The sequence below is a fragment of the Phyllostomus hastatus genome, unplaced genomic scaffold, assembly GCF_019186645.2.
Source record: "Phyllostomus hastatus isolate PE091 unplaced genomic scaffold, TTU_PhHast_1.1 phas_scaffold_216, whole genome shotgun sequence".
Taxonomy (NCBI): Eukaryota; Metazoa; Chordata; class Mammalia; order Chiroptera; family Phyllostomidae; genus Phyllostomus; species Phyllostomus hastatus.
In genome coordinates this window covers 2,223,489-2,248,013 of record NW_025334018.1, presented here as the reverse complement: position 1 = coordinate 2,248,013, position 24,525 = coordinate 2,223,489, and the positions used below count along the sequence as shown (strand labels likewise).

Genomic DNA, 24,525 nt, shown 5'->3' with positions numbered 1-24,525 from the left:
GAGGAGGGAGGGAGGGGAAAGAGAGCCTGGGAAAGAAGAGGGAAGCAGAGGCCCTGGATCTGGGGAGGGGGTTTCATTGGTATTCCAGGCACTTCGAAGTCCCCAGTGGCTGGGCAGCAGTCAAGGCCCACCTCCTGGCACCAGGCTGCACATTCATCTTCCACAGCCCTGGCCAGGGGGCCCTGGGCTCCCAGCAACCCCTGCATCTTGCACATTGGTTTGCATGAGCAGTAACGACCATTCACGGCGCCATTCCCCTCCCCTCCCTCTGCCAATGTCTGGACAGTTCCTGACTTGCTTTGCTTAACTCATGAATCTGCTGTCTAACCTCATCCCTCCAGCTGCAAAGCCAGCTTCTCCTCCGTTCAGAGAGTGGGAACACCACAGGAGACAAAACCTAATCAGAACTTCCTCTAGGGAGGTAAATAAGGCCTTCTGCCCTCACCTGTCTCCAAAAAAGAGCTTCCCTCCCCCATTTGTGTGTGTGTGTGTGGCGTCGCTCCAGGAGCAAATCTTCCCATTCCCTCTTCCTCCTTTTCCCCACTATCAAAGTCTGAGTCCCTCCTTCTATCTTCTTGACCAACGGGGAAGTCCCTCCGGCTGTCTAACTTCCATCCCTCCAGCTGCAACATCATCCGCTCCCTCCCCGCCCCTCCTGCCCTCCCTCCCCATTCCAAGTTCTCGGCTTCTCAGCCCGAGAAGGATGTCCTACTTCGGTCGTCCTTGCTCTCTCTACTGCCGCCAGGGACCAACGCCGAGAAGGCAGCGGGTCCCTTGACCTTCCCGAGCCCCCCTATGTTCGGGGCCAGGGGGCGGGGGCAGCCGCGGAGAAGGGCAGGGCGGGGCGGGGGGGAAGAAAGGGGGTTTTGTGCACCGCCGGCCCGGCGCCCTCTTTTGAGCACACTGCGGGCCCAGCCTCTCGCGCCAGCGCAGTCCCCGCCGCAGTCCCAGACGCAGCTGCAAGACCGAGCTGTGGACCTGGCTGAGACCCCCGGAGAAGACGACAAACTTCGCGGTGCCGTACCCCAACCCCGGGCCTCGGCCGCCCGCTAGTAGGTGAGCGCGATCGCGATCGCAACCCGGGTGCCCCGGACCTGGGAGGGGGAGAGAAGGGAGCGCCCGCCGGCCGCCCTGTGGTCCGTGCCCCGCACCCCACAGCCCTCGCCTCTGAGGCTCCAGCGCACCCAACTCGCTGATCCCCGATGCCTCGGCGAGGTCCGTGGTCGGCCAGCCCGGAGCACCTACGGCCCCTGGTGCCGTCTCGTTCTCTGCCGCTGGCACCCTCACTGCTGCTGGCAGTCGGACCTGCAGCTGCCTCGGAGTCCGCGGGCTAATGGGAACGCCCCTCTCGGTCCTCGCGTCCTCCCTGCTGCACGCTGCATCTCCGTCCTTGCCAGGGGCAGAGTGGCGGAGGTCTGAGTCAGCCCCCGACTCCGAGCGTCGTGCGGGCAGCACTTCGGGAGGAGCCGAGGCCAGCAACCCCTCCTCTGCGGGCACCCCCCGTAGACCGCAGGACAGCCCGCAGGAGCCGCTGTAGCAGGCGATCCCGACGCCCACTGGAGCTGTCACCCCACTCTGGCACTTACGGGCTGGGTGACCTTGGTCAAGTTAGTTGACCTCCCTGAACATTGGATTCCTCATCAGTGTAACGCCTAAACAGCATTTCTCCAGAAGTTGAGGATATCCTTGAGACATTTAGCAAGAGGCCTGGGTCAGGTACCACTCCTGCCTTCCTTCCTAGAACTGCCAGGAGCTGGAAATTCCCTCCCCCGAGGTGTTTCCAGAATAGCTCTTCCACGTGGCTCTCACAGGACCAAGAGATCTGCCACCAGTTTCGTTATCACCATTAATATCTGCATTGGCTTCTATTCCAGATGATACCAGTAAGACCTACCCACAATATTACCAGTGCCTGCGTTGTTGTGGCTAATTTTGCCATTGATGAAAGCATCATCCACATTTCAGACTTTCTATTAGGAGGAGCTACAATAGCTCCTCTGGTTATGTTGCTAACAGCATTATTAGTTGTGCTTCCAGTAAATAGGACTATTTATACCATTACTGCAATTACTCCTGCAGGCCCTGTAAGTTTTTGTTGCTGCTCACATAGCCACTAAGGGGGCAGCTGAGAGCATCCACCCTGTTGGGAACTGAGCTCTGGCCTCCCCTGCATCCCAGCTGATCCTGCTGAGCCCTGGAGCTCGGGTCCCATGGGGCACACCTTGGCCACCAGCTGGAGGGCATTCAGCATGGAGATGGTGGCTGTTTCCTGTTGGCGCTCTCCCTCTCTCTCTCTCTCTCCCCCCCCCCTCTCTCTCTCTCTCTCTCTCTCTCACACACACACACACACACAGACCAGTCTTGATTCTTGATTCTCTGTGAATTGGGTCTTTGAAGCCTGTGAGGGAGAGGGACAGCTATGGTCAGACAGGAATGATAATGTAACAAGGGGAAAGTTTCCTGAACAGCCTGGGAAGTTCAAGACAAGGGCAGAGATCCAGACCCTAGAGCAGGGAAGACAGCGCTGGACTGAGAGATGGAGTGGCATCGAAGGGAAGGGTGGGAACACTGCTGAGTTCTTGAGGCTAGGGATGGAGTAGTGTGTCCTATTCTGGAGGGCGAGAAGATGGAATGGAGGTGGGCTGGTGTGTGGGGTGAAGGCAAGGCCTGGGCCCGAGGGTCTGAGTCTGGCGCTGGACGAGGAATGCCTCAGTTTTCTCAGGACTCCTAACTATATCAAGAAGGGGCGAAGGAGCTAAGGGCCAAGCGTGGTGTTAGTGGCAGGTTGGGTGGGAGTGGCAGAGCTCTCTGTGAGAATCGTGCAACTAAGGCCACCCTCTCCAACCAGTGGCTCCCATTCCTAGAGGCAGGGGTGGAAAACCTTCTGTGTTCCAGGGCAGCGAGGTCCTCAAGCCTCAGATCTTCTCCCTTCATTCCCCCACCTTCTAGACGCAGACAAAGGGGCCTTGGTCCCGGAGTGGCTCCAACTATATGGGTTTCAGGGCCACCCATTAGAGAGCTAGGAGTCAGGTCTGAGTGGCACCAGCTCCAGCCCAGAGAAAGGAGAGAGAGGGTGCCAGGGAGGGGCCTGGCCTAGGACCTGGCACAGCTCAAGAGTATGGCCAAAAGTCTCCCCAGCACCATCAGGTATTGGCTGCTTAAGCCAAATGGTCCTCCCCAACCCTAGAAAACAGTCCTCCCAAGGTCCCCCCTTGCCCAGGGCAGTCTCAGCACCTCTGATCTGGCCCTATCAAAGGCCAGAGAGATGCCCTGGGCATGTGATCCCCGCCACTCCTCCCCCTACTCTGACTCTGAGGAAATGATGTCCAGTCACAGTGGGGGAGAAGGGGTTCTCACTGGTGCAGAGACATCCCCAGGAGAATCTGGGAGAAGACAAGGATTTCTCGTCAGCTCAGGCTCAGGAAAATGTATGAAGGCTGATCCTGAGAAGGCAGGGAGGATGGGGGTTGAACAAGGGGCCTGAAGTGGGAACGTGTAGCTAGGGGGAATGAGCCTGATCTCTAGTGAGTCTTGCCTGAAGTCTAATCATCCCTCCTGCTGCAACATTGGCCTATTCCATGACAGACTTGGGTCCTCATGGTCTTCTAAGTCTAACTCAACCATTAAAGATGACATTGGACACACGCTCTGCAGACTTCCCTCCAGTGGGCACATTGGCTTGGTGCCTGACTTGGCTTCACTGCGGACTAGGGTCAGCCCTATTCCTGTCTGGGCCCCATTTCTCAGTACCACAGACCTGTCCCTCCATTACGACAGTGTAAATGCTTTGAAATCTTCAGAGGCATATTCTGGGTTCTCACAGCACTTCTCATAGCCAAGAGCAGGAGGGAGATAGCCCCTCCCATTTATTCTCACCACCGGCCTTAGCCCACCCTCCAGCCCAGGGTTAGGGTAGGGGAAAGGAGAGGCTGGATGGAGGCCAGACTGGCAGAGACAGGGGCTTTGTCCCAGCTGGTTTCCAAGCCAGGAGATCCGGTGGGAAAGCCCGTGCCAGGCAGAAAGGAAAGGCTAAGAGGAAGAAAAGAGAAGGCAGCCAAGGATGGGGGTGGAGGTTGCTGGGAGTAAAAAGAAGAGTTTCCTTATAAGTAATAGTGGGCTGGAGGGTGGTCAAAGAGGGGCTGGACTGGGAAGTTGTGCATTGCCTGGGTTCAGTCTAGGAGGCCAGGTCACTATGGTGCTCACAGAGGAAGGGACAAGAAGGAAAGTTTCAAAAGATACTGTGTTAGGAGAAGATTCTGGGTTCGAAGAAGGAATCTGACACTGGAGGGGCAGAGGGAACACTAAGTGTGATAGCACCCATCATTCATGCTATATGCTATAAGCATTTACTGAGTTCCTACTGTGTGCTGGATGCTGTATATTTGTACAGGATTCTTTAGGATACAAAGCATTCTTGCCCCGGCCAGGTGGCTGTTGGTTGGAGTGTCATATTGTACACCAAAATGTTGTGGATTCAATCCCTGGTCAGGGCACGTAAGGGAGGCAACCAATTGATGTTTCTCTCTTTCTCTCTCCCCTCCCCCACCCTGTTACTCTCTCTAAAATCAATAAACATGTCCTTGGGTAAGGATTTTTTAAAAAGATATAAAGCATTATCAAAGCACACAGCCTTATCACAAACTGTGAGGTAGCAGTAATGGTGTTCTTTTGCAAGTAAGAAAACAAAGGCCCAGAGAGGGTAAGGAACTTACCTTAAGTTACACAGTGAGTTGACTAGAACCGAGGTCTTGGCTCTGAAAAAGAATCCCTTGGTGGGGAGACAGGGATCAGAAACAGTTAATGGTGAAGTGGAGGCAGCGGGCTGCTGGGGCCAGGATACGTGTGAATCCATGTGGATGTGGTAGGGAGCCAGGATAAGTCCATCCTGAGGTCTAACCCAGTCTTTCTTCCTCAAGTCCCCCCCATCAGCCAGCAGTATGGCCCCACTGTTCCTGGTTCTGCTGGTAGCTCTGACATTGGCCTGGGTCCCTGAGGTCTTAGCTGATGCTCTGGAAAGGGACAGCTCAGGTAAGCAACCCCCTTAAGGTCAGTTTCTCTGTCTCTTGCATCTTCCCTATGGTAGGAAGAGGCCTCTTGTTCTGCCCTAACCAACATCTTTCAGGTTGGTGGGCTCAGGAAGGAGGAGACAGAATTGGAGGACTGTGGGGAAGGGTCTGGGCTAGGACCCTTGGAAATAAGGGATGAATTGTGGGTCCCTGGCAGGGTGTGGAAACTTGGAGCTTGGGAACTCAGGCTGGGAAGGGGCACAAGGTGCAAGGCTGCCAGCCTCTAGGGGTGGAGGGTGGGGGATCCTTGGGACAGGGTGAGGGGCTGGGAGGCAGAACATAGGGGGAGGTAGGAGAGATTCTGAACAGACTGAAAAATTTTGAGCACAGGGTTGTAGGACCCAGGGGCGGGGTTAGAAGACTGTGGGTGGGGTGCAGGAATCCAGGAGCAGTATTCTGGAGGCAGAATTGACTGGGAGACTTTGGAGACCAGTCTAGGGATCTAGAGGTGGGTTTGCAGGACCCTGAGGGCCGGGCCTAGGTTGTTGGGGATATTTAGGAAAACCCAAGGACGAGGCCGGGGAATCCTGGGGTGTAGCGGCAGGGATCCTGGAGCGGGGCTTGGAAACCTGGGCTGGGACCTGAAGGATCCAGGGAAGAAGTTGCAGCCCGTCCCGCCCCCCCACAGAGGACCGGGCCTTCAGCGTGCGCATCGCCGGCGCCCCGCCGCTGCAGGGCGTGCTGGGCGGCACCCTCACCATTCCGTGCCACGTTCACTACCTGCTGCCGCCGGAGAGCCGCCAGGCGGTGCTGGGCTCCCCGCGGGTCAAGTGGACCTTCTTGTCGGGAGGCCGGGAGGCCGAGGTGCTGGTGGCGCGGGGAGTGCGGGTCAAGGTGAGCGAGGCCTACCGCTTCCGCGTGGCACTGCCCGCCTACCCGGCGTCACTCACCAACGTCTCCCTGGTGCTGAGCGAGCTGCGGCCCAACGACTCAGGCATCTACCGCTGCGAGGTCCAGCACGGCATAGATGACAGCAGCGATGCTGTGGAGGTCAAGGTCAAAGGTGAGAGGTCGGAGACAGAAAGAACTTTCTGGAGGGAGGGGAGAACTCCAGCCCTCATGGAACCTACAGTCTGAGGGGGAAGCGAACACACCCGAAAGACACAGACTGAGTTGGAACAGGACTCAGGAGATACAGACTTTTGTTGCCCCCTTTCTCTCTTGAGTGAAGGAAATTCTACCTGTAGCCTAACTTAAGCCCCTCATTCTGTAGAGTGAGCATAATTTGGACTTTACTTTTTATGGACAGATGAGTGAGACAAAGGGTGAGGGGAGGCCGGTGTGCAGAGTCAACATGCCTCAGGGGTCCTCTCTGCCCCTTAGGGGTTGTCTTTCTCTACCGGGAAGGCTCTGCCCGCTATGCTTTCTCCTTCACTGGAGCCCAGGAGGCCTGTGCTCGCATTGGAGCCCGCATTGCTACCCCGGAGCAGCTCTACGCAGCCTACCTTGGGGGCTATGAGCAGTGCGATGCTGGCTGGCTGTCCGACCAGACTGTGAGGTGAGCTGCAGCTGTGGACCAGGAGCTTCTAGTTGTCTCTGAGGTAGCTGTGGCCTCCGGTCCTGCCAGGGGCTGCCTGCTGCCTCAAGCTGGCCATAAAGGGCCCCCTGCCTCCTGAGAATGAAGTTGGTCTTCAGAGGATGGGTGAGGACCTGCCCTGGAGGTGGGCATCCCTGAAGAGTTGGGAGGACAGTTGGCTGCATTGAAAAGCAATGTGATTTGGGACAGTCACCATGGGACGGTTCCCTAGTGAAAGCATCTGTCCTCCCTCCCCAGGTATCCCATCCAGACTCCACGAGAGGCCTGTTATGGAGACATGGATGGCTTCCCTGGTGTCCGGAACTATGGAGTCGTGGATCCGGATGACCTCTATGATGTCTACTGCTATGCTGAAGACCTAAATGGTGATTGGGGCTGAGGGGTTCTCAGGGGACAAGCCCTTTATCTAGTGCTGCCCATGAGTCCTCCAGGGGCCTCTGCTGGACCTATTGCCCCTCATGTGTTTAAGAGGGTACCCAGGGGTAAGGAAACAATAGATGTCCCTCCTTCCAAACACTGTCATAGAGGCAAGTTCATGGTCAAAGCCTTAGGCAGGTGGTAGGAAACTGAGTTTGTGTTTTGACTCTGCTGTCATCCACTGTGCATCTCTCTATCTCTAGCATCTCTAGGTCTTTCTTTCTCTTCCTTCCTTCCTTCCTTCCTTCCTTCCTTTCTTCCTTCCTTCCTTTCTTTCTTTCTTTCTTTCTTTCTTTCTTTCTTTCTTTCTTTCTTTCTTTCTTTCTTTCTTTCTTTCTTTCTTTCTTCAGCATGAGGAACTTGAGCCAGGTTCCTTTGAGCAATAATATCCATTCTGAGCTTCTATTTAGATTTTGATCATATGAAGTGGGATAATTGACTCCTTCTCACACATGACGAGACTGAGGCTGAGAGAAGCTTGCCCAGGATCTCTGTGGGAACCCAGAGTAGAAGGAGCTACCAGCTTCCTGGTAACCCAGCCTCCTTTTCTCTACCAGGAGAGCTGTTCCTCGGTGCTCCCCCAGACAAACTGACGTTGGAGGAGGCACGGGCATACTGCCAGGAGCGGGGAGCAGAGATTGCCACCACGGGCCAGCTGTATGCAGCGTGGGATGGTGGCTTGGACCGCTGCAGCCCAGGCTGGCTGGCCGATGGCAGTGTGCGCTACCCCATCATCACGCCCAGCCAGCGCTGTGGTGGGGGTCTGCCTGGTGTCAAGACTCTCTTCCTCTTCCCCAACCAGACCGGCTTCCCTAACAAGCACAGCCGCTTCAACGTCTACTGCTTCAGAGGTGAGCCTGCTGTCCTGAAGGGACTGAGACCAACCTCACAGACACAGAGTCAGCCCTGAAGTCCTACCCCAGTTCCAAGCAGCTCCTCTCAGGTCTTTGCCATTTGCCTGAAAGAGACTTGGGTGATGCTCAGCTTGTCACCTAGGGTTCTGATTCTGGTCACATCCTCTGGCTTCACTGTGTGGCCACAAGGAGCACTCACTTCTCTGCATCTTCTTGCCTCCCTCCACATCATGCCTTGTCTCTTCCAGTTTCAAAGCTGCCTCTCCCATATTGGACTACCAAGTATGTTTCCATTTCTGGTCAGCTCATTAGCAGAGCAGAGATGACCAACAGTCTTTGAATCCAATGAATGATTTGCTCTCATTAACCAAATGCCCTCAAGAGCCCTCAGAAGAGTTTCTAGAACCTTTAGCTTGAAGGTATTGTATCTTTAACCACAAAATGTTGATGGACAGACACAGGTTCCTCCATAGGGAACAGGTTGTTGAGGAGAGCTTGGTGTAAAGATGGCTTCCTGCCCACATCTTCTATTGGGAGATGTGGGGTGGGTAGTGCCTGGGACCCCCAGGGGCACAGGGCTCAGGCCAGGAGTTACTAAAAATCAGGGAGGAATTGCTGTTAGGTGTCTGAAGTCCTTACCCCAATTTTGAGCCTGCAGTACTTGTACAAGGGCTGGAAGCAGAAATGGGAGAAGAAACAGCCTTTACCCTCAGGGATCCTCTTGTCTGAAGGGGGAAGACAAGGCTCCTGCCATAGGAGCCCCCAATCTGATGGAAGACAAGACATCTTGCTCCCAGAATGAGCAGAGACTGAGAGAAAAGCATTACTTTTACTGGACAGATTTCCAGATCTGGGATGTGTGTGGGGACAGATAGAGAAGTGAAGTCTATAGGAAGACAGGTCCATCTGAAAGGGCTTCCTGGAACAAGGGTGATGATGATGCTGGTGATGATGATGGTGATGATGATGATATCTAACACTTCTCTGCACTGATTATGATTATGTGCCAAGCACTGTTCTGGAAAAGAAATTGAGGGAGTAACTGAATCAGGAGGAGGAGGAGGAGAGGAGGAGGTGACGGTGGCTGCAAGCAGGTGGAGGACAGAGAGGGAGACAAGGGCACAGGTTTGCTTGGCTGGCATCAGCAGGGCTCACTGGAGCAGGTGACGAGGGCAGGACGTGCTGTCCTGCTTAATCTGGCTGAGCACAGATGGCCCTCGGGGCTTTTCTTAGCCCAATTCCACCTTTACTTCATTGGTTTTCTGCTCTTTGTTTACTTCCCTAGAGACAAGGTAATCTATTCTAAAAATCTGATTATTTGAAGGGAGCAGACCCTGGGAGGGTGGGGTGATCCCTTCCTTTGCCTTCTTGCCTCAGCACTGAGATCCTCAGATGCTGACTGTTGGACATTCTTCCTTCCCTATGCCCTTCAGCTCTCCTGTGCTGGTCTCAGCCTGTCCCCTTCCATTTCAAAAGTCTTGGGGTAACTGAGATCTCTTGCCCCTTGCTCAAAGCCCAGGGTACTGAGGCCATTCTGCCCACCCTTCTGCCTCCATCCCTTACTCAAGGGAAGGTCTCTACCCTGAGCTTTTCTCTACCATTCTATCTACAGCAGTGTTTCCCATCCTATCTCCTTACTCTGCTTATTTTTTCTTTATATGGTAACATTATGATATATGTTTATTTGCTTATTATCTGTATCTAGAATATAAATGAGGGCAGGAATGTTGTTTTGCTGTTTTGCTTGCTGTTTTGCTCTCCACTGTATTCTCAATGCCTTGGAGAATGCTTGGCTTAATACATAGTGGACACTTGCTTAATGCTTGAGGAATGAGTGATGAAGTCCTAGGATGCTTCCATGGATGCTTCACAGGGAAGATGAGAGAGAACTGTGAGAATTCCATGGTCACTGAATCTAAACCCAGAACCCTCACATGTAGGTCATTACCTGGGAAGACAGAGCCACCTATTTAACTCCCCCCACTGTCACTTAACTCCCACAATAGATTCTGCCCAGCCCTCTGCCATTTCTGAGGACTCCAACCCAACCTCTGACCTGGCCTCTGATGGACTGGAGGCCATTGTGACAGTGACAGAGACCCTGGAGGAACTGAAGCTGCCTCAGGAAGTTGTGGAGAGTGAGTCCCGAGGAGCCATCTACTCCATTCCCATCATGGAGGATGTAGGAGGTGGAAGCTCCACTCCAGAAGACCCAGCAGAGGCCCCTAGGACACTTCAAGGTAACTCAAATCCCTCATCCCGGGAGGGTCTGCATCTGAGAGGTTGGGGGCAGAAGCCCAGCTTGATTCTAGGGTTATGGAGGCATAACTGCCTTGTTCTTTCTCAGCAGCTCAGTGGTGTAAGGCATCTCTCCTATTCCTCTTCCAATCTCAGCCTTTCCAGCACATTCCACTCCTAACTCTCTGGGTCTGGGGAGGTTGGACTTAGGAGCTTCCCTCTGGGAACAATGGGCCTTTTTTGTCTGGTCTCATCTCTCCCTCATCAATCCAAACTAGACTAGATAATTTTAACAGACTAGGAGAGGGAGATGCAAGGACCATGTTTCCTAGGCTAATGACAGCTCATAGAGGCTTTTCAAGTGTTGCCTCGACACTGCAGCTCCTGTTGAAATTCTTCTGGTGTGGAGCAAAGACAGCTTCCCTCCAGTGCTGGCTCTTCCCTCTCCCCTGGGCCTTACCCTCCTCAGCAGCCTTCCTCCCCTTCCCCTTCCTGTCCCCTGGCGGGTGCTGTCCCTGGTGCTGAATCATCTGTGCTTTGCCTAGAATTCGAAACCCAATCCATTGTACCTCCCATGGGGTCCTCAGAAGAGGAAAGCAAAGCATTGGAGGAAGAAGAGAAATACAAGGATGAGAAACATAAAGAGGAGCAGGAAGAAGAGGAGGAGGTGGAGGATGAGGCCCTGTGGGCCTGGCCCAGCGAGTTCAGCAGCCCGGACCCTTTCCCCACTGAGCTGGCCCTAGAGGAGTCACTCTCTCATGCATCCCAGTCATCAGCAGTCCTACAGCCTGGTGCATCACCACCTCCCAATGGAGAGCCAGAGGATTCCGGACCTCCAAGGGTCCTGGGACCACCAACTGAGACTCTGCCCACTCCCAGGGAAGGGAGCCTGGCATCCCTTCCACCTTTCACTCCAGTTGGAGCAAGAGAGGTGGGGGAAGAGTCTGGGGGTCCTGAGCTCTCTGGGGTCCCTCGAGGAGAGAGTGAGGAGACAGGGAGCTCCGAGGATGCCCCTGCTTTGCTTCCAGCCACACAGGCCCCCGAGCGTACCAGGGAGCTGGAGGCCCCCTCTGAAGAGAATTCTGGAAGAATTGTCCCAGCAGGGACCCCAGTGCAGACCCAGCCAGTGCTGCCCACTGACAGCGCCAGCCATGGTGGAGTGGCCGTGGCCCCCTCATCAGGTACCTTTGCCCAAGGCTCAGCTTCCCTCCTCCTCCTCTTCCTTTTTCTTCCCCTGCAACTCTGGATCACCTGACCTGTAGTACTTTAACCCAACATTGCCCCAGATCTCCTGTCCTTGGCCTTTATTCTACTACCCACCTCTACCTGTGGGTTTCTTGTCTTGGAAACCCCACCAAGTAACTTCCATCCCAGCTCTGACTCCTTACCCTGTGGCCCCCAGTGCCCTGACCCCTACTCTCTCCCTGTTTCTGAAATCCTCACCCCATTACCCCAGCCCCGCCAATGACCACCTCAGACTCTCCTGCTCTTGGGCTCTCCACCTGTGACTCACATCTCAGTGACCCCACAGAGCACCCTCATGCCACATGCCCTAGGGTGCCTTTGTCACCTGTTGCCCTCTTCAAGGCTCAAAACAGTCTCCCATGGCTCCCTTCCCCCATTCAGTGTGCCATCTCTTTCAGTCGCCTCCCACTGATATCAGGGAAGCCTGGGACCCCAGCCCCACCTCTCAACTTCTGGGGTCCAGGAGAGCCCTTAATCCCACAGAGCCTTAAGCGACTACTTCTGTGAAGTATTTTTTCAATTGTTTCGTGGAAAACAAGCCTTGGAAATAAATCTCTATTAAACTGCTTTATAACCAAAACACTGGCACCCTCTGTCTGCACTCCCAGCTGTCTGCCCCTTGAATTCCCTGGATTCATATCATGGATAGCTCTTTGATGCTTCTTTTTGACACTGTGCCTCTCCCCCTCTCTTTCTGTATCTCTTTGCCTTGCTTCCTTTTTCATCTTCAGCCTGAACATTTTCTGTCCTAGCAATCTAACAGCCCCTTGCTGTTCTCTCACCCTGCCCTTCTCAGGCCTGTCTCCACTTTCCTTCCTGACTGCTGAGGTCCCAAATCTGACTGTACACATGCCCCAGAGAAGTCCTTGTCCATCAGTCTGTGCAAGTGCTGGGAGGTGTGGTCCCTCACTCTGGTGGGAAGAAACCTTCACAGCCTCGAGTGTGTGTGTGTATGCATTTGTATTCATTTCTAGTCCATCTCAATGGCTCCCACATAGAGCCACATATACAGAGCAATGATGAAAAAGTCCTCTTACCATAGATGCATTCTCCTGGTATCCAGGTACTCCAGGGCCCATGCACCCCCCTTCCCTACCCCGGCATCTCAGCAGGGGAATTGTATCTAACTTTCAAACCTTGGCCTATAGCCTCCCCCTCCTCCACTAACCCCTGCACTAATGGCCAACCCCACCCCTTAGAAAGAATGGTTTTACTCTCGATAAACCCAAAGGACCTCAAAGTCCTTAAGGCTAGAGAAGACACAGGTCAGAAGGCAAGGGGAGAAAGGAAGTGTAGAGGGTGGGGAAATGGAGAGTTAGGCTCTGAGGTCTGAGAGAAGCCCTACCTGCTTAGGGAAGGTTGAGCTTCCCAATGGAGAGCTTTGCAGAAGGCTAAGATGCCCTCAGTCCCAGGACCCCCTCTCCTAGATGGCCTATGGTGGTCTAGGTGTCCTTGCATCACATCCAAGCTCACACACGTCAACTGTTTGCTCCTTCCCAGCTGGCCTTGGAGTTCAGTGCTGGTGGGCTAGGGAGGGGTTTGGGGGTAAGGAGCACAATGGATAGTATCTGCAGTATCTTAGTTGCCCACCTGGTGGTCGAGGAGAGGTCTTCTTGGATGCTGTTGCAGCAGAATGCAAGAAAAAACTTTCTGGTTGTGTATTAATAATTGGCCCAAAGAAGGGGAGAAAGCAAGACCAGAAAGTCTCAAGAGGAGTTTCATTACCCCACTCTGCCTGTCCTGGCTCAGGTTCAACCAGGAAGAAGGACCTATGCCCTGGGTGGGGCACCAGGGACCAAGTTTGAATTTCTGTCCTCCAGGGCTAGAGGGTTGGAGAGAGGACAACAGAAGGACCAGGAAAATGTGAGGAATTGGGGAGGGCTATAGGACTTCTACCTTCTGTGGGCACCGGTGCTTAAAGGGTTAAATAAAACATCTCCCCTATCCTGCTTTGCCCTGGTGTGTAGGTAGAATTATTGGCAAGAAGGGAGATGACGGGAGAGCGTTGCTGGAACAGCTGATTCATTTTACCCAAAACAGCTAGATCAGCCCAGCAAAAATTTTTGAATCAGCTCCAGTTTCTCCACCCCCCACCTCTGCTTTGATCCCTACCAGGCATTGGGATCTTGGGCCATAGTGACTCATTGCGGGCCATTGCTTTGGCAGCTAGGGGTGGATGCCATGGTCTGAAGGGTCCTGCCCAGGGTCAACTTTACTGCCTGGGGCTGAGAACCCTGACCTGTCAGTCTGTGGGGTTATCTCCCCCTGGGTCATCAGGACCAGAAAGGAGTAGAATACGACAGTCTCTCCAGTACTCAGACTCAGCCTAAGGGCAGCCAGCCACTTCCAACCCCAGGTTCTCGAGAGAGAGTTCAGAGGAGAAGGCAGATGGCCTAGCCAGATGGAGCTGGATCCAGACAGCAGATCACAGGCCTTCAGGGCGGGTGTTGGTGTAAGGAGAATGCCTGGAGAAGAGAAAGCCAGAAGGAGGGAATGAGATGCATCAGAGAAGTTTCTAGACTGATGACCTTGAAGAAAGCCTGAACTAGAGGGTGAAAGGGAAGTATGGTAAGGAGGGAGAATCTGTGGGGATAAGAAGGGGAGGCAAAGGATGGTGTTGAGAGAGTGTGTAGGGTCAGCTTTGCAGGACAGTGAGAGCCACTGAGGCTTCGTTCCTCAGCCTGGAGAGGGATGGGGTGTAGAGTGAGGGAAGTGTACTGGATCTTTTCTCACAGCTCCTGGGGCTGGCTCTGCCCAGTAGACAGCAGGAGGAATGGTTAGCTCCCATCTGGATACCTCCCCTCCACTCAATATCAGGTCCCAAGAGCAGTAAATGGCAGGCCACACTCACTGATGGCTCTGGGGACTCTCCTGTCCTCCACTTCAACACAGCCCACCTTGACTGTACAGAAAGAACTATTCTGAGACCTGCACAAAAACAGCAGAGTGGGGGACTAAACTTCCAGGGAGGTAGAGTGACCTGCCCAATGTCATCCAACAAAGCTAGGAACCAGACAAGTATCCAGACGTCATGACTGACAGCCCAGTATCTTTCTCCTTACTGGGACTAGATCCCGAGGGCATTCCTGGCCACTCCCCGCCAAGCCCTGTTAGACTGGGCCCATGCTGGTAGACAGAACAATGGCCAGCACAGAGCTGAGCCAATGCTGAAGCTGGGTGCGTGTCAAGAGGACCCAAGGGGTAGGGAGAAATCCAGACTTCAGGGCTGGGCTCTGACCACAGGAAGGTTCCAGGGAGAAATTTTAGGGTGCTGTGATAGCTCCCAGGACAAGAGTGTTAGGGCGGGGGCTCTCTGAATCCTTTCCAGGACTCAAGCAGCACAGTTGTGCCCCCTGCGTCCCCCCACCTCACTTCTCTCCCCCCTCAGGTGACTGTGTCCCCAGCCCCTGCCTCAATGGTGGGACTTGCTTGGAGGAGGAGGAGGGGGTCCGCTGCCTATGTTTGCCTGGCTATGGGGGGGACCTATGCGATGTTGGTGAGTGTGTTTAGGGGCTGGTGTGGGGTAGGGGTAGATCTGAGGCCTGGACCCGGCCACAACATGCTGGCTCCAGAGGAAGGAGGGAGGGCATTGGTTTTGGCTTTGTCATTGATGAATCCCATTTTAGGCAAATCATATAACCTGTCTGAGCCCTACCCACAATCTCCTCATCTGTTAAGTGGAACTAAAAATGCCTCTCTCAGGGGCTTCGTGTGAGAGGAGTGCTCAGCATACTCCTGGCATTTTGGAGTCAATACATGCCAGCTACCATTCTCCTGGGAAGACAGGAAGGTGCAGTTCTTTTTTAGGATTCAGGCCGGCAGAGACCCAGGCCGGGACTCCCAGCCCTCACCCTGGTCCCCAGTCGCCCGGAGAAGAAAGGCATCAAGGTCCCCGGCGCTGAGACTCCTTTAGGCTCCTCCTCTCCCTCCTTCCCCACTAGCTCTTTGGCACCGCCCTCCTGTCTAGGCCACGCCCCCTCAGGCTGCGGTGGTGGGAGGGGCCAAGACCCTTTCTGGTGACCTGGCCCCTGTGAGTGCGCGGGTCCTGCAGCCTAAGTTGTCCGACCTTCTGCGCCCCAGGCCTCCGTCTCTGCAGCCCCGGCTGGGACGCCTTCCAGGGCGCCTGCTACAAGCACTTTTCTACACGGAGAAGCTGGGAGGAGGCAGAGACCCAGTGCCGGATGTACGGCGCGCACCTGGCCAGCATCAGCACGCCAGAGGAACAGAACTTCATCAACAGTGGGCTGGGGATGGGCGGGAGGGGACCCTGTCACCTGCTCTCTCACACTCACTCATTAATCACCTAATTAATGAGTGAGTGTGTTGATTAACACCCTTATTCATTAATTCAGGTACTTATTACTTGTTTACCTCATTCTATTAGTTCACTTTTCTTTCTCTCTCTCCTTTCCACTCCACACGTGGGCGGTGGGACTTCAAGCAGGGAGGCTGAGGTTCGAGGGGGATATAACACCCGCATCCGCTGGCGGTGGCTCAGGGGCCACCTTCAGTGGCTCCCACCTCCCAGCTCTCCTATCTCCATCTGCTTCCCACCACTCTGACCTCATTGAACTTTTTTACTCTTTTTCTAGAGTTTCCCTTTTCTAACCCGGGTGATATTTTTTTTTCCCCCTCATCCACCACGTCCCTACCTCCCATCAGGCCCATGTATAGAGGGTGGAGTGAGGGAAGCGCGGAGCTTGGGTGGCGGGAAGGACTCCGGCTGTCACACCGACAAGCTCGATCCCTGGGAACGGCCGCCCTCTGTTGGCAGCAGAGTTCACTGCACACCGTCTCCCCTGCGGTTCTTTCCCAGATCGATACCGGGAGTACCAGTGGATTGGGCTCAATGACAGGACCATCGAAGGCGATTTCCTGTGGTCAGATGGCGTCCCCTTGGTGAGAGGCTCCCGCCGCCTCTCAAGCTGTCTAGGTCGCTTCTTCGAAGCATTTCCGCATCCACCCCCCAGAACCCCAACCCTTCCTCTCCTTTGTCTGGCTCCTTCCTTTCCCCATGCCCTTTCTCTCTCCCTGGTCCCCCCTCCCTTCTTTGTGTCCCTCTGTTTTCTCTTCTGGTTCCATTATCCCTACTCCCAAAAAGCCCCTGACCTCTCTTTTCCCCTTCCCAGGGTCCCCTGTTCCACAACCCCCTAGCCTTCCCTCTCGTGCCCCTCCCATCTCTCCTTCTCCTAGGCCCTCCAAGTCCATCCTTACAGGGCTCCTGTGCCGGAGCTCCTCACCACTTCCTCCATCCACACTCCCTAGCTCTATGAGAACTGGAACCCTGGGCAGCCTGACAGCTACTTCCTGTCAGGAGAGAACTGCGTGGTCATGGTGTGGCATGATCAGGGACAATGGAGCGATGTGCCCTGCAACTACCATCTGTCCTACACCTGCAAGATGGGGCTAGGTGAGGGTGGACAGGGGAGAAAAGGGGTTGGGGCTCGGGACCCAGCAACTGATGTGTGTATGGAAGGAGGGTGCAGAGCTGCAGAGAAGAGTTAGAAATGTGTCCCAGGCCAAGATCATGGGAGGGATAAAAGTAGATGGGTCCACTCAGAATCGCTGCTCTTTTTTGTATTTACTTGTGGCTCACTGCTCTTCTCCTCATCCTTATTTTGGGAATCATCACTCATAAAGCCAGGCTCCCCGTTTCTGACTGTATCTCCCCTACAGTGTCCTGTGGGTCACCACCGGAGCTGCCCCTGGCTCAAGTGTTTGGCCGCCCACGGCTGCGCTATGAGGTGGACACAGTGCTTCGTTACCGGTGTCGGGAAGGGCTGGCCCAGCGCAACATGCCACTGATCCGCTGCCAGGAGAATGGTCGCTGGGAACACCCTCAAATCTCCTGTGTGTCCCCCAGGCCTGTGAGTGCCAGGCAAAGGCGGGTGTGGGGAACTGGCCAACAGTAGCACTGGGCTCCAATCCTAGTTCTGTCAGTCACTGGCCGTGTGACCTTGGAGTAATCACTGACTGTCTCTGGGGCCAAGGGAAGGAGGTGGGCTGGATGCTCTGGGGTTCCACTCAGTGCTGATGTCGGAATGCTCAGCCAAGCTCTGGGCCCTCAAGAGCTGAGCCAGGGCAAGTGTTTGATGAGGTCGGGCATCAAGGAGCAAGAACGCCACAGAGCAGGCTCTGAGAAGAGAGAGGAGGAGGAGTCCAGGGTGGAGGGTGAGTGTGTGTGTCTTCTCCAGTCTCGAGCTCTACACCCACTGAAGGCCCCAGAAGGACGTCAGGAGAGGCTACTGGGGCGCTGGAAGGCACTGTTGACCCCTCCTTCTAGGCCTGTTCCAGGTCCCCAAAGGGAAAGGCCTTGAATATTGCTGCCCCCAGCACGGCCCTCATGCCCCACCATGGGAAGTGACAACGTAAGACCAGTGGAACTGGAGTCCAAGTGACAGCACCTGAAGGGGTTTCTGGGAAATACCTGGGCAGCTCCAGCCCAGCCTAGGCCCTTTGACCCCTACACTGAGCATCAGGTTCCTCCCTCAGGGCATTGCCCCTAAGTGCCTCAACTGCCCTCTCCTTACCAGCCATCCTGTCCCCTCCATTCCTTTGGGGGGCTCTATGTCCACTCATTCTCAGTTTTCCAAAGGAATGAGTTTGCAGGATAGCAGACCTGTAAAACCAGCAGGAAATAAAGCTGCATTTGAGCCCAAGCAAGTTCGATGCTTTTGAGAGAGAGAGAAAAGTGGTGTTGGGACGAGCCTCACAGGATAAATAGAACTTCTGGGTTTATTGGTTTGTGAAGGTCAGAGAAATCCCCAAAATATCAGGGGATAGAATAGTGCCTGGCACAGAGCAGCTGCCAGTAAGTGTTCATGGGATCAGGGGTTAGGGAGCAGCATCAGGGTGTTTGGAAGGAGCTGGAGTGTCCAGTCTGGGGGTTAGACTGCAGGAGAGCTTACTTCCGGCAGACAAGAAAGAAATGCAGGAATAAGGACACATGATAATGGCCAAGGAGGAAGCCTCAGCCCTTCTGTGGGCCGGGCTCTGGGAAATGACTTGTAGGTCTCAAAGGTTGTAGCCAGCAGAAGGCGCTGCAGCGGCCAGCATGTCGACTCCAACGCGCCCTGTGCGCGTGCGTGAGTGGAGCCGGGAGGGAGGAGTCCCAGGATACCACCAGAGGGCGCTGAGATCTTTTTTTCTGAATTGTCCAGGGCCTGGAAGTGGGGCAGCTGGCTGGGGTGGGGCGGGCAGGGGTCGGGTAAGGCTTCCGGCCAGGCAGAACTGTCCTGGGGACAGTGAGTCAGCGGAGGTTGAGGTCACTCTGAGAACTGGAGACAGAATGACCAGCTGCGTGTGTGCACGCCTCATTGCAGTACACACAATTATGCTTTATGGTAAAGTGTGTCAGAATGCCATCTGTCTCCATGATGGGGGTGAATCTTGCAGATTTTTCACACTGCAGATCCTCACACTTAACCACACGTGTGCAAACTGTCATGTGCACACACTCCTGCTTGTAGCCACTGTGGCACCACATTCACTCACATGGGCAATTCTTATTCCAGAGAAACAAAAGGCTGCCAGTGATGGGGAAAGACCCAGACACAGCTAGGCAAGACAAAGAGAGACAAGGGCTCTCCCAGGCCATCTTCGCCCAGCTCCTGGACCTTCCCCACCCCAGATACAGACCCCAGACCAGCTGTCTCTGGGACACCAGCTCTGACCGCCCACCACCACATTCCTCTCACCCCAGGGCTCACCTGCTCCACCTTCGGCCCTCTCCATACAGACCAGCGTAGCACAGCTAGGGAGTAGTGCTGTTTCTTAAGGAGCTACAGGGAATAAGATGATTTGGGGACCAGAGGAGACCCCCACTTTGTCCTGTACTACCTTTCAGTTGCTCACTCATTGCATTTTTAGGCATGTCAGGGAATTTAGCTGGATTCGTGAATGGATTCAAACTGAGGTGGGCCTTCCAACGTGCACCTGGAGAAGAGAAGGCTCAGGAGGGGCAGTGCCTGTACTTGGCTTCTTAAGGGAGGTTCTCTGAGAATATATCCTCACAGAAATGGAATTTAGGTAGCACATTGGATTTCCCAGTGAGACCCTGATGGTGAGCTGGAAGGGGCTTTGGCTTCCCAGCCCCCTTAGTCAGTGCTTTCTCACTGAGTCTCCCCCATGGCACTAGGCAGGGCTCCACCGTCTTCTCTGATCTGCCCATGAGGAGCAGTCCAGAAGTTGATAGAGAGCTGGAACTTGAATCCTTTCTCCCCTCCCAATACTTGCTGGGCTGCTTGGGCACAGCTTCCTAAAACGGAAACCTTCTGGCTTTGTTGGGCTTCCTGGGGAAGGGGGAGCGGGACCAGGGGTGACTCAACACCCTGCACAGAGTCCAGCCCTGGCCTGGGGAGAGAGAGAGAATGAATGAGGCCTGTCTTGGTCTGGGCAGGGGGAGTTGGCCCCTCATGGAGTGTTAGTCTGTGTCTTTGGGAAGCTGGAATAGGGGAGCACTTGTATCTGCCTCTGTCTCTGGTACAGAGCACAGGCCTGCCAAGCCCCTGGATATGTGGTTAAACCCCCAGCTTTTCTCACATGTCTAAAATGGAGTCCCCCCAGGGTCTCCTGTTCTCTGGGAATGAGGGACAAAAGGGAGGTCAGAGAGTGTATGGGTATAAATGGAAGAGGGAGGTCCAGCCTGGGTGAAGGTCAGGGGCTTGGGCATTGCAGAAGGGCCTGAGAGCCTGGTAAGGTGGGCCTTCCAAGGTCCTCAACTGCCAGGGTCCCAGCTGCCCCCCAGGCTGCTCTGACCCACACCCCGCTTCCTTATTCCTCCTCCATTCCCTGCCTCCCCACCCCCAATCCTGTACACTGCCCTGACTTCACTGGGGCCTTTTGTCCCAGCCCCGAGGCCCTGTCTGTGGGCCTGCTCCTGTGCAGGGAGAAAAAGGACCCCATTGTCCTGCCTGCCTGCTGTGACACAGCAGTACCCAAAGACTTCCAAAAATGCTCAGCCTATCAGACACCTGTGTGTGGGAGGGCTTTCCATGGGGGCTATATTCAGATCCCTCTCCCCCTTTCCCCAGACTAGATGTCCTTCCTGTGATCTGACTTCCACCTTGCCTGCTACAAAGCGACCTCCTTCCTCCTGGGAAGAAAGAACTGAAAGATTCAGGGCAGAGCACAAGGAAGGGGCTGGGAAGGAGAGGAGAAAAAGAAAAGAGGGAGAAAGAAGAAGGATGTGAGAAAATGCCCCTCTGAGGGACTCAACTCTACTCACTTGTCTGGTGGGTGGGTCTGTGGGCCCTGCATTTATTCCCCGGCAGTTTTCCTTGGTCTTTAGATATCTGATTCATGGAGGGAAGGGTACTGACCACCTTGGGCTGGACCACTTGAGGGGAGCAGCCCACAGCCACCTGGCCTGTGTTCTGTGGACTCCAAGTGGCATCTAGGGACTTTGAGTATCATTGACAAGGGATGTCTCTCTGTGCCTCAGTTTCCCCATCAGGGTGAGTTGAAGTTCTCTCTGACATAAAATGAATATAAAAGAAAGGAGTCCAGGAGACACAAGTGATTCAGGAGGGAGAAAAGCAGGCGGAAGACAGAGAAGAGGTGAAATGAGGAGATGGGGAAGGAGCATGGGTGAGGAGTGAGGCGGACCAGGAGGGGTGTTCTCCTTAATGGGTAGGATGGAGCCTCCGAGGACGGAGGAGGGGCCAGAGCCAGCGGGGCAGCTCCCCACTGCCACTGCAGTCTCCCAGCCACCCTTCCTGGGACCCTGAGGCTCCGGCTTATCAGCAGCTGAGTCCACAGCTGCTGGGAAGTGGTTCCTAGACAGTGGCCCCTGGCTTCTGCCTCTGTTTATTTCTGGAGTCACAGCTGAGTCGGGGGTGGGGAGAATGAATGGGTCTGAGAGGAAGGGAGTTTGAAGCTGGGAGAGGAGAAAACTATAGAGGGAAAGAGGGTTCTAGGAGCTGGGACTCTGGGACCTGGGGTTCATCCCTTTGGGGCAAGAGGGGCTGGTGCTACTGCATGAAGGCTGGGTGTTAGGTGGCAGGAGGGACACCCATGTTGCAGAGCCTGGGATAATGGGCTTGGGGAAAGAGTGGGGAGCAGGAGACAGTCTACTGCTTCTGGAATATTAGCAAAAAGGCAAGGCTGAGCTGGGTGTCGGGGTACTGGATTGGAAAGAGGGTGGACAGAACCAGAGAGGTGTATGTGGGATCTCAGAACACTGAGAGGACACAGAGGACCGTATTTGCCTCTATTCCCCATTGCAGACTGAGGGCCCTCTCTTCCTGCCCTGAGACAAATTGTCCCTTCCCCAACTGGGGGACGTGAGAGTCTCCTCCTCGCTTTTTAAGGTGGGCCTGTGGACTCAGGAACAGATGCCTGGGTCCTTTCTTCACTCACAAGACTTTCCATTTCCTACCTGCATGCAGACATGTGCTGCTGCAGGAGCCCTCCTAAACAGCCTACCATGCGGGGTGGGGGCAGGGCCCAGTAAAGACCCAGGAGCCTGCCCCCAGCCTGGAGCCCTCTTAGGTTTCCTGAGCTTGGGTGGCTTGGTCTGCATCCCTCCCCTCTCTGCGGGCAGCCTCAGAGGCACATTCCAGTTGAAATTAAATCACATTCCTCCTTCCCTGCCTGGCAAGGACAGCAATGCTGACAGCAGCTGTGACACCACAGGGTCAAGTGGCAGCAGCTGGTTCCCCAAAGAGGGGCTGAGAAGGGGGAGCTTAGGGGAGCTGAGGGACTAGGGCCCTTGGAAGCAATAAATAAATGCTCTCAAGAGGCCAGAGCAAGAGGGGCAGACCCTGTAGCAGAAGGGGTCAAGGTGAGCCCGCAGAGCTGTGTGGGGCTTCAGAGGATGAGCCGGTCATACTGAGGGGAAAACCAGGGTTCCAGCACTACATTCCCAGGGGACCCTGCAAGGACACCTTCTCCCCTCCACCCCCAGCCGGGCTCCCAGAACAGACATGAAGGCCCACGGGCCCTTTAAGAGGCCCCACTCCTAACTCCCTTGGCTGGAGCCCAAAGCCTCAGCCTTTGATTTCCTCTGAGACTCCGGCAGCCTTGGGGCGACAGGGACAGCATCGGGCTGGGCTGAATGGAGAGCTCAGCCCTGACCTCACCCTCCAGGGCCCTCAGCCTGCACAGCCTTATAAGGAAGTGCCCCAAACACTGGAGGAAGCCACCTGGGGGGGGGGCACCCTACCCCCACCCACCCCCACTCCACTCAGAGGCTATATTTTACCCAGAGGAGACCTCAGAATAACCTCCCACTTGTCCTGCTGGTGGGGGGAGAGTGCTGCCTCCTCATTCCCTCCTCCGGAGGGGACTCCACCCTCTAAAGTGCTTCCTGTTGTCAGACTTTATCATAATCATTCATTCCTTCATTCGTTCATTTATCCAGTCCAAGTTCACTGAGCACCCTTGCCCCCCAGGCACTGGGCTGGACAAAGGCCTTGCTTTCTGGGACTTTCCACAATGGCAGGGTCTTCTCAGGTGCCACAGCCCCCTGGTCCTATTCTCTGGCCTCTCCTCTGGCCCCTGCCCAAGTGTCTCCTCTCTGCCAGGAGTTCCCTGGGGGCTCTGTCTGGGTGACCTCCAGGCCAATAGCCCTCCAATTCTCGTCTCCAACCTGGTCCTCCCTCCTGAGCTTCACAGTCTCACCCTCCTCCAGGCCAGCCCCTCTTGGAGCTCACAATTTCCTGCTGGATTCTCTGGCTCAGAGATGGGACCACTGTCTCCCAACTGCCCAGACTAAAACCGTGGGAGCCTCTGCTGCCATATTCCTCCATCTCCCACAGTGGATCCCAAGTCCTGAGACCCTGCTGCCCTTCGTGCCTCCTCTCCATCCCCTGCTACCACCACCCCTGCCCGCACCATTGCAGTTGCCTCCCTGAAACACTCCTGCTCACTCCAGGCCATGCTCACAGTAGTCGGAAGGTTTTATTTTAAATGCAAACTTGGTCATATCACCTCAGAGGCTCCTCATATCCCTTAGGAAGAAGTCTGGATTTTCTGGCTGCCTGGCAAGGCCTTGGCCACTGACCTTGACTCTTTCTCCAGTCTCACCGTCAACCTTCTTCCTCCTCCTCTCCACCCTCTGGCCACACAAGCCATGTTACTTTCCTCAAATGCCCAAGACCCTCCTCTTGCCCCAGGATTGTGCTCATGACGTTTCCTCCACCAGAGTCCTTGTCCTCCCTCTGTCTCCCTCCTCCGCTGTCCAGATCCTGCCCATCCTCCTGGTTCTCAGGGTAACCTTCCCTGGCCACCTCCTCCCACCCTGCTCCTGCCCACATCAGGCCAGCTCCTCTGCTCTTTGCTCCCCTTACTTCCTGCACTTCTCTGTTTTCAAATAGGACTCTACTCAAAGCCCTGGTTCAAATAAAAGATAAAGCTTCATGAGCAAGGAACCCTGGACTCCCAGTGAGTGCATAGTGCATGGCACATAGTAGATGCTTAGTAAATATTTAAAAATGACAGTCACCCCTGTTCTCACCACCAGGAATGTCCCTGTTATTTTCAAGCCTCTATTTCTCTTGCTGTATAAACAGATGACCATTTCCAGAGAGAACAAACCTCCTACAACACACCCCCTTCAGGAAAGTCCTCACTTTTGTTAACTTACATCCCTCCTTGCTGGGGATTGTTAGCAGAATCAACTGGCTTGGGTAGCTCTGTGGGGGACCAGGGACCCTGGTGTGCGGGGCAGGATGGTCACCCAGGCACAAGGAAGGACGGCTTGGCTTGGCCTCTGTCCTTGGTCCCTTGCCCAGGAAGGGGAACCTGAGCACCTGGGGAGATCACACACAGGGCTCCCGTGTCCCTTTAGAGGGTCAGGGAGTGGGCCTTACTTGCCTGGATGTGCTGGCTCCAGCCGGGCAGCCTGGCAGGATCACACAGGGCCTTGTTAGTGGTGGGTACAGGAAGCACAGTGGAGGCTCGGAGGCCAGCAGGGTGGGGAGAGATAGACTCCTGGACCCTGAGGGCAGGGGTGTGTGTAAGATGAAGGCCTGAGTGCCCCAGACAAAGACTACTGGGTGGAGTACGAGAAAGGCACGGGCAAGAGGCAGACAGTGAGATTCTGTCAGGGACCTCCTGTCTACCCCTCCTGTGGCGGGGGGACACGGGTGGCGGCCAGATCGGCTGACTTCCTCTCATCTTTCCCAGGACCTCAGCCTGCTCCCAGACTTGAGCTTGTCTCCAAATG

General features: G+C 54.9%; 1 protein-coding gene across 2 annotated transcripts; it reads left to right on the top strand.

Annotated features, from left to right (window-relative positions):
* The first annotated feature begins 919 nt into the window (after positions 1–919).
* On the top strand, positions 920–17,983 carry BCAN (brevican). 2 transcript variants are annotated; one of them, XM_045817249.1, is made up of 14 exons: positions 920–1,056; positions 4,917–5,028; positions 5,695–6,069; positions 6,390–6,564; positions 6,841–6,968; positions 7,578–7,871; positions 9,881–10,114; positions 10,658–11,293; positions 14,746–14,853; positions 15,438–15,596; positions 16,174–16,256; positions 16,623–16,767; positions 17,034–17,224; positions 17,552–17,983. In XM_045817249.1, the coding sequence occupies exons 2-14, from the start codon at positions 4,938–4,940 to the stop codon at positions 17,672–17,674; spliced, it is 2,742 nt and encodes a 913-aa protein (XP_045673205.1). In that variant the 5' UTR covers positions 920–1,056; positions 4,917–4,937; the 3' UTR covers positions 17,675–17,983. The 2 variants fall into 2 exon arrangements, with proteins under 2 accessions (XP_045673205.1, XP_045673204.1); XM_045817248.1 differs by lacking the exon at positions 920–1,056 and adding an exon at positions 1,784–1,883.
* The last annotated feature ends 6,542 nt before the right edge of the window (positions 17,984–24,525 follow it).

Excerpts from the sequence above, each read along its gene's own strand:
- BCAN (XM_045817248.1), top strand. Across the intron at positions 6,070-6,389 it reads TGTGGAGGTCAAGGTCAAAG|GGGTTGTCTTTCTCTACCGG; the intron begins GTGAGAGGTCGG and ends TCTGCCCCTTAG. Across the intron at positions 10,115-10,657 it reads GGCCCCTAGGACACTTCAAG|AATTCGAAACCCAATCCATT; the intron begins GTAACTCAAATC and ends TGCTTTGCCTAG.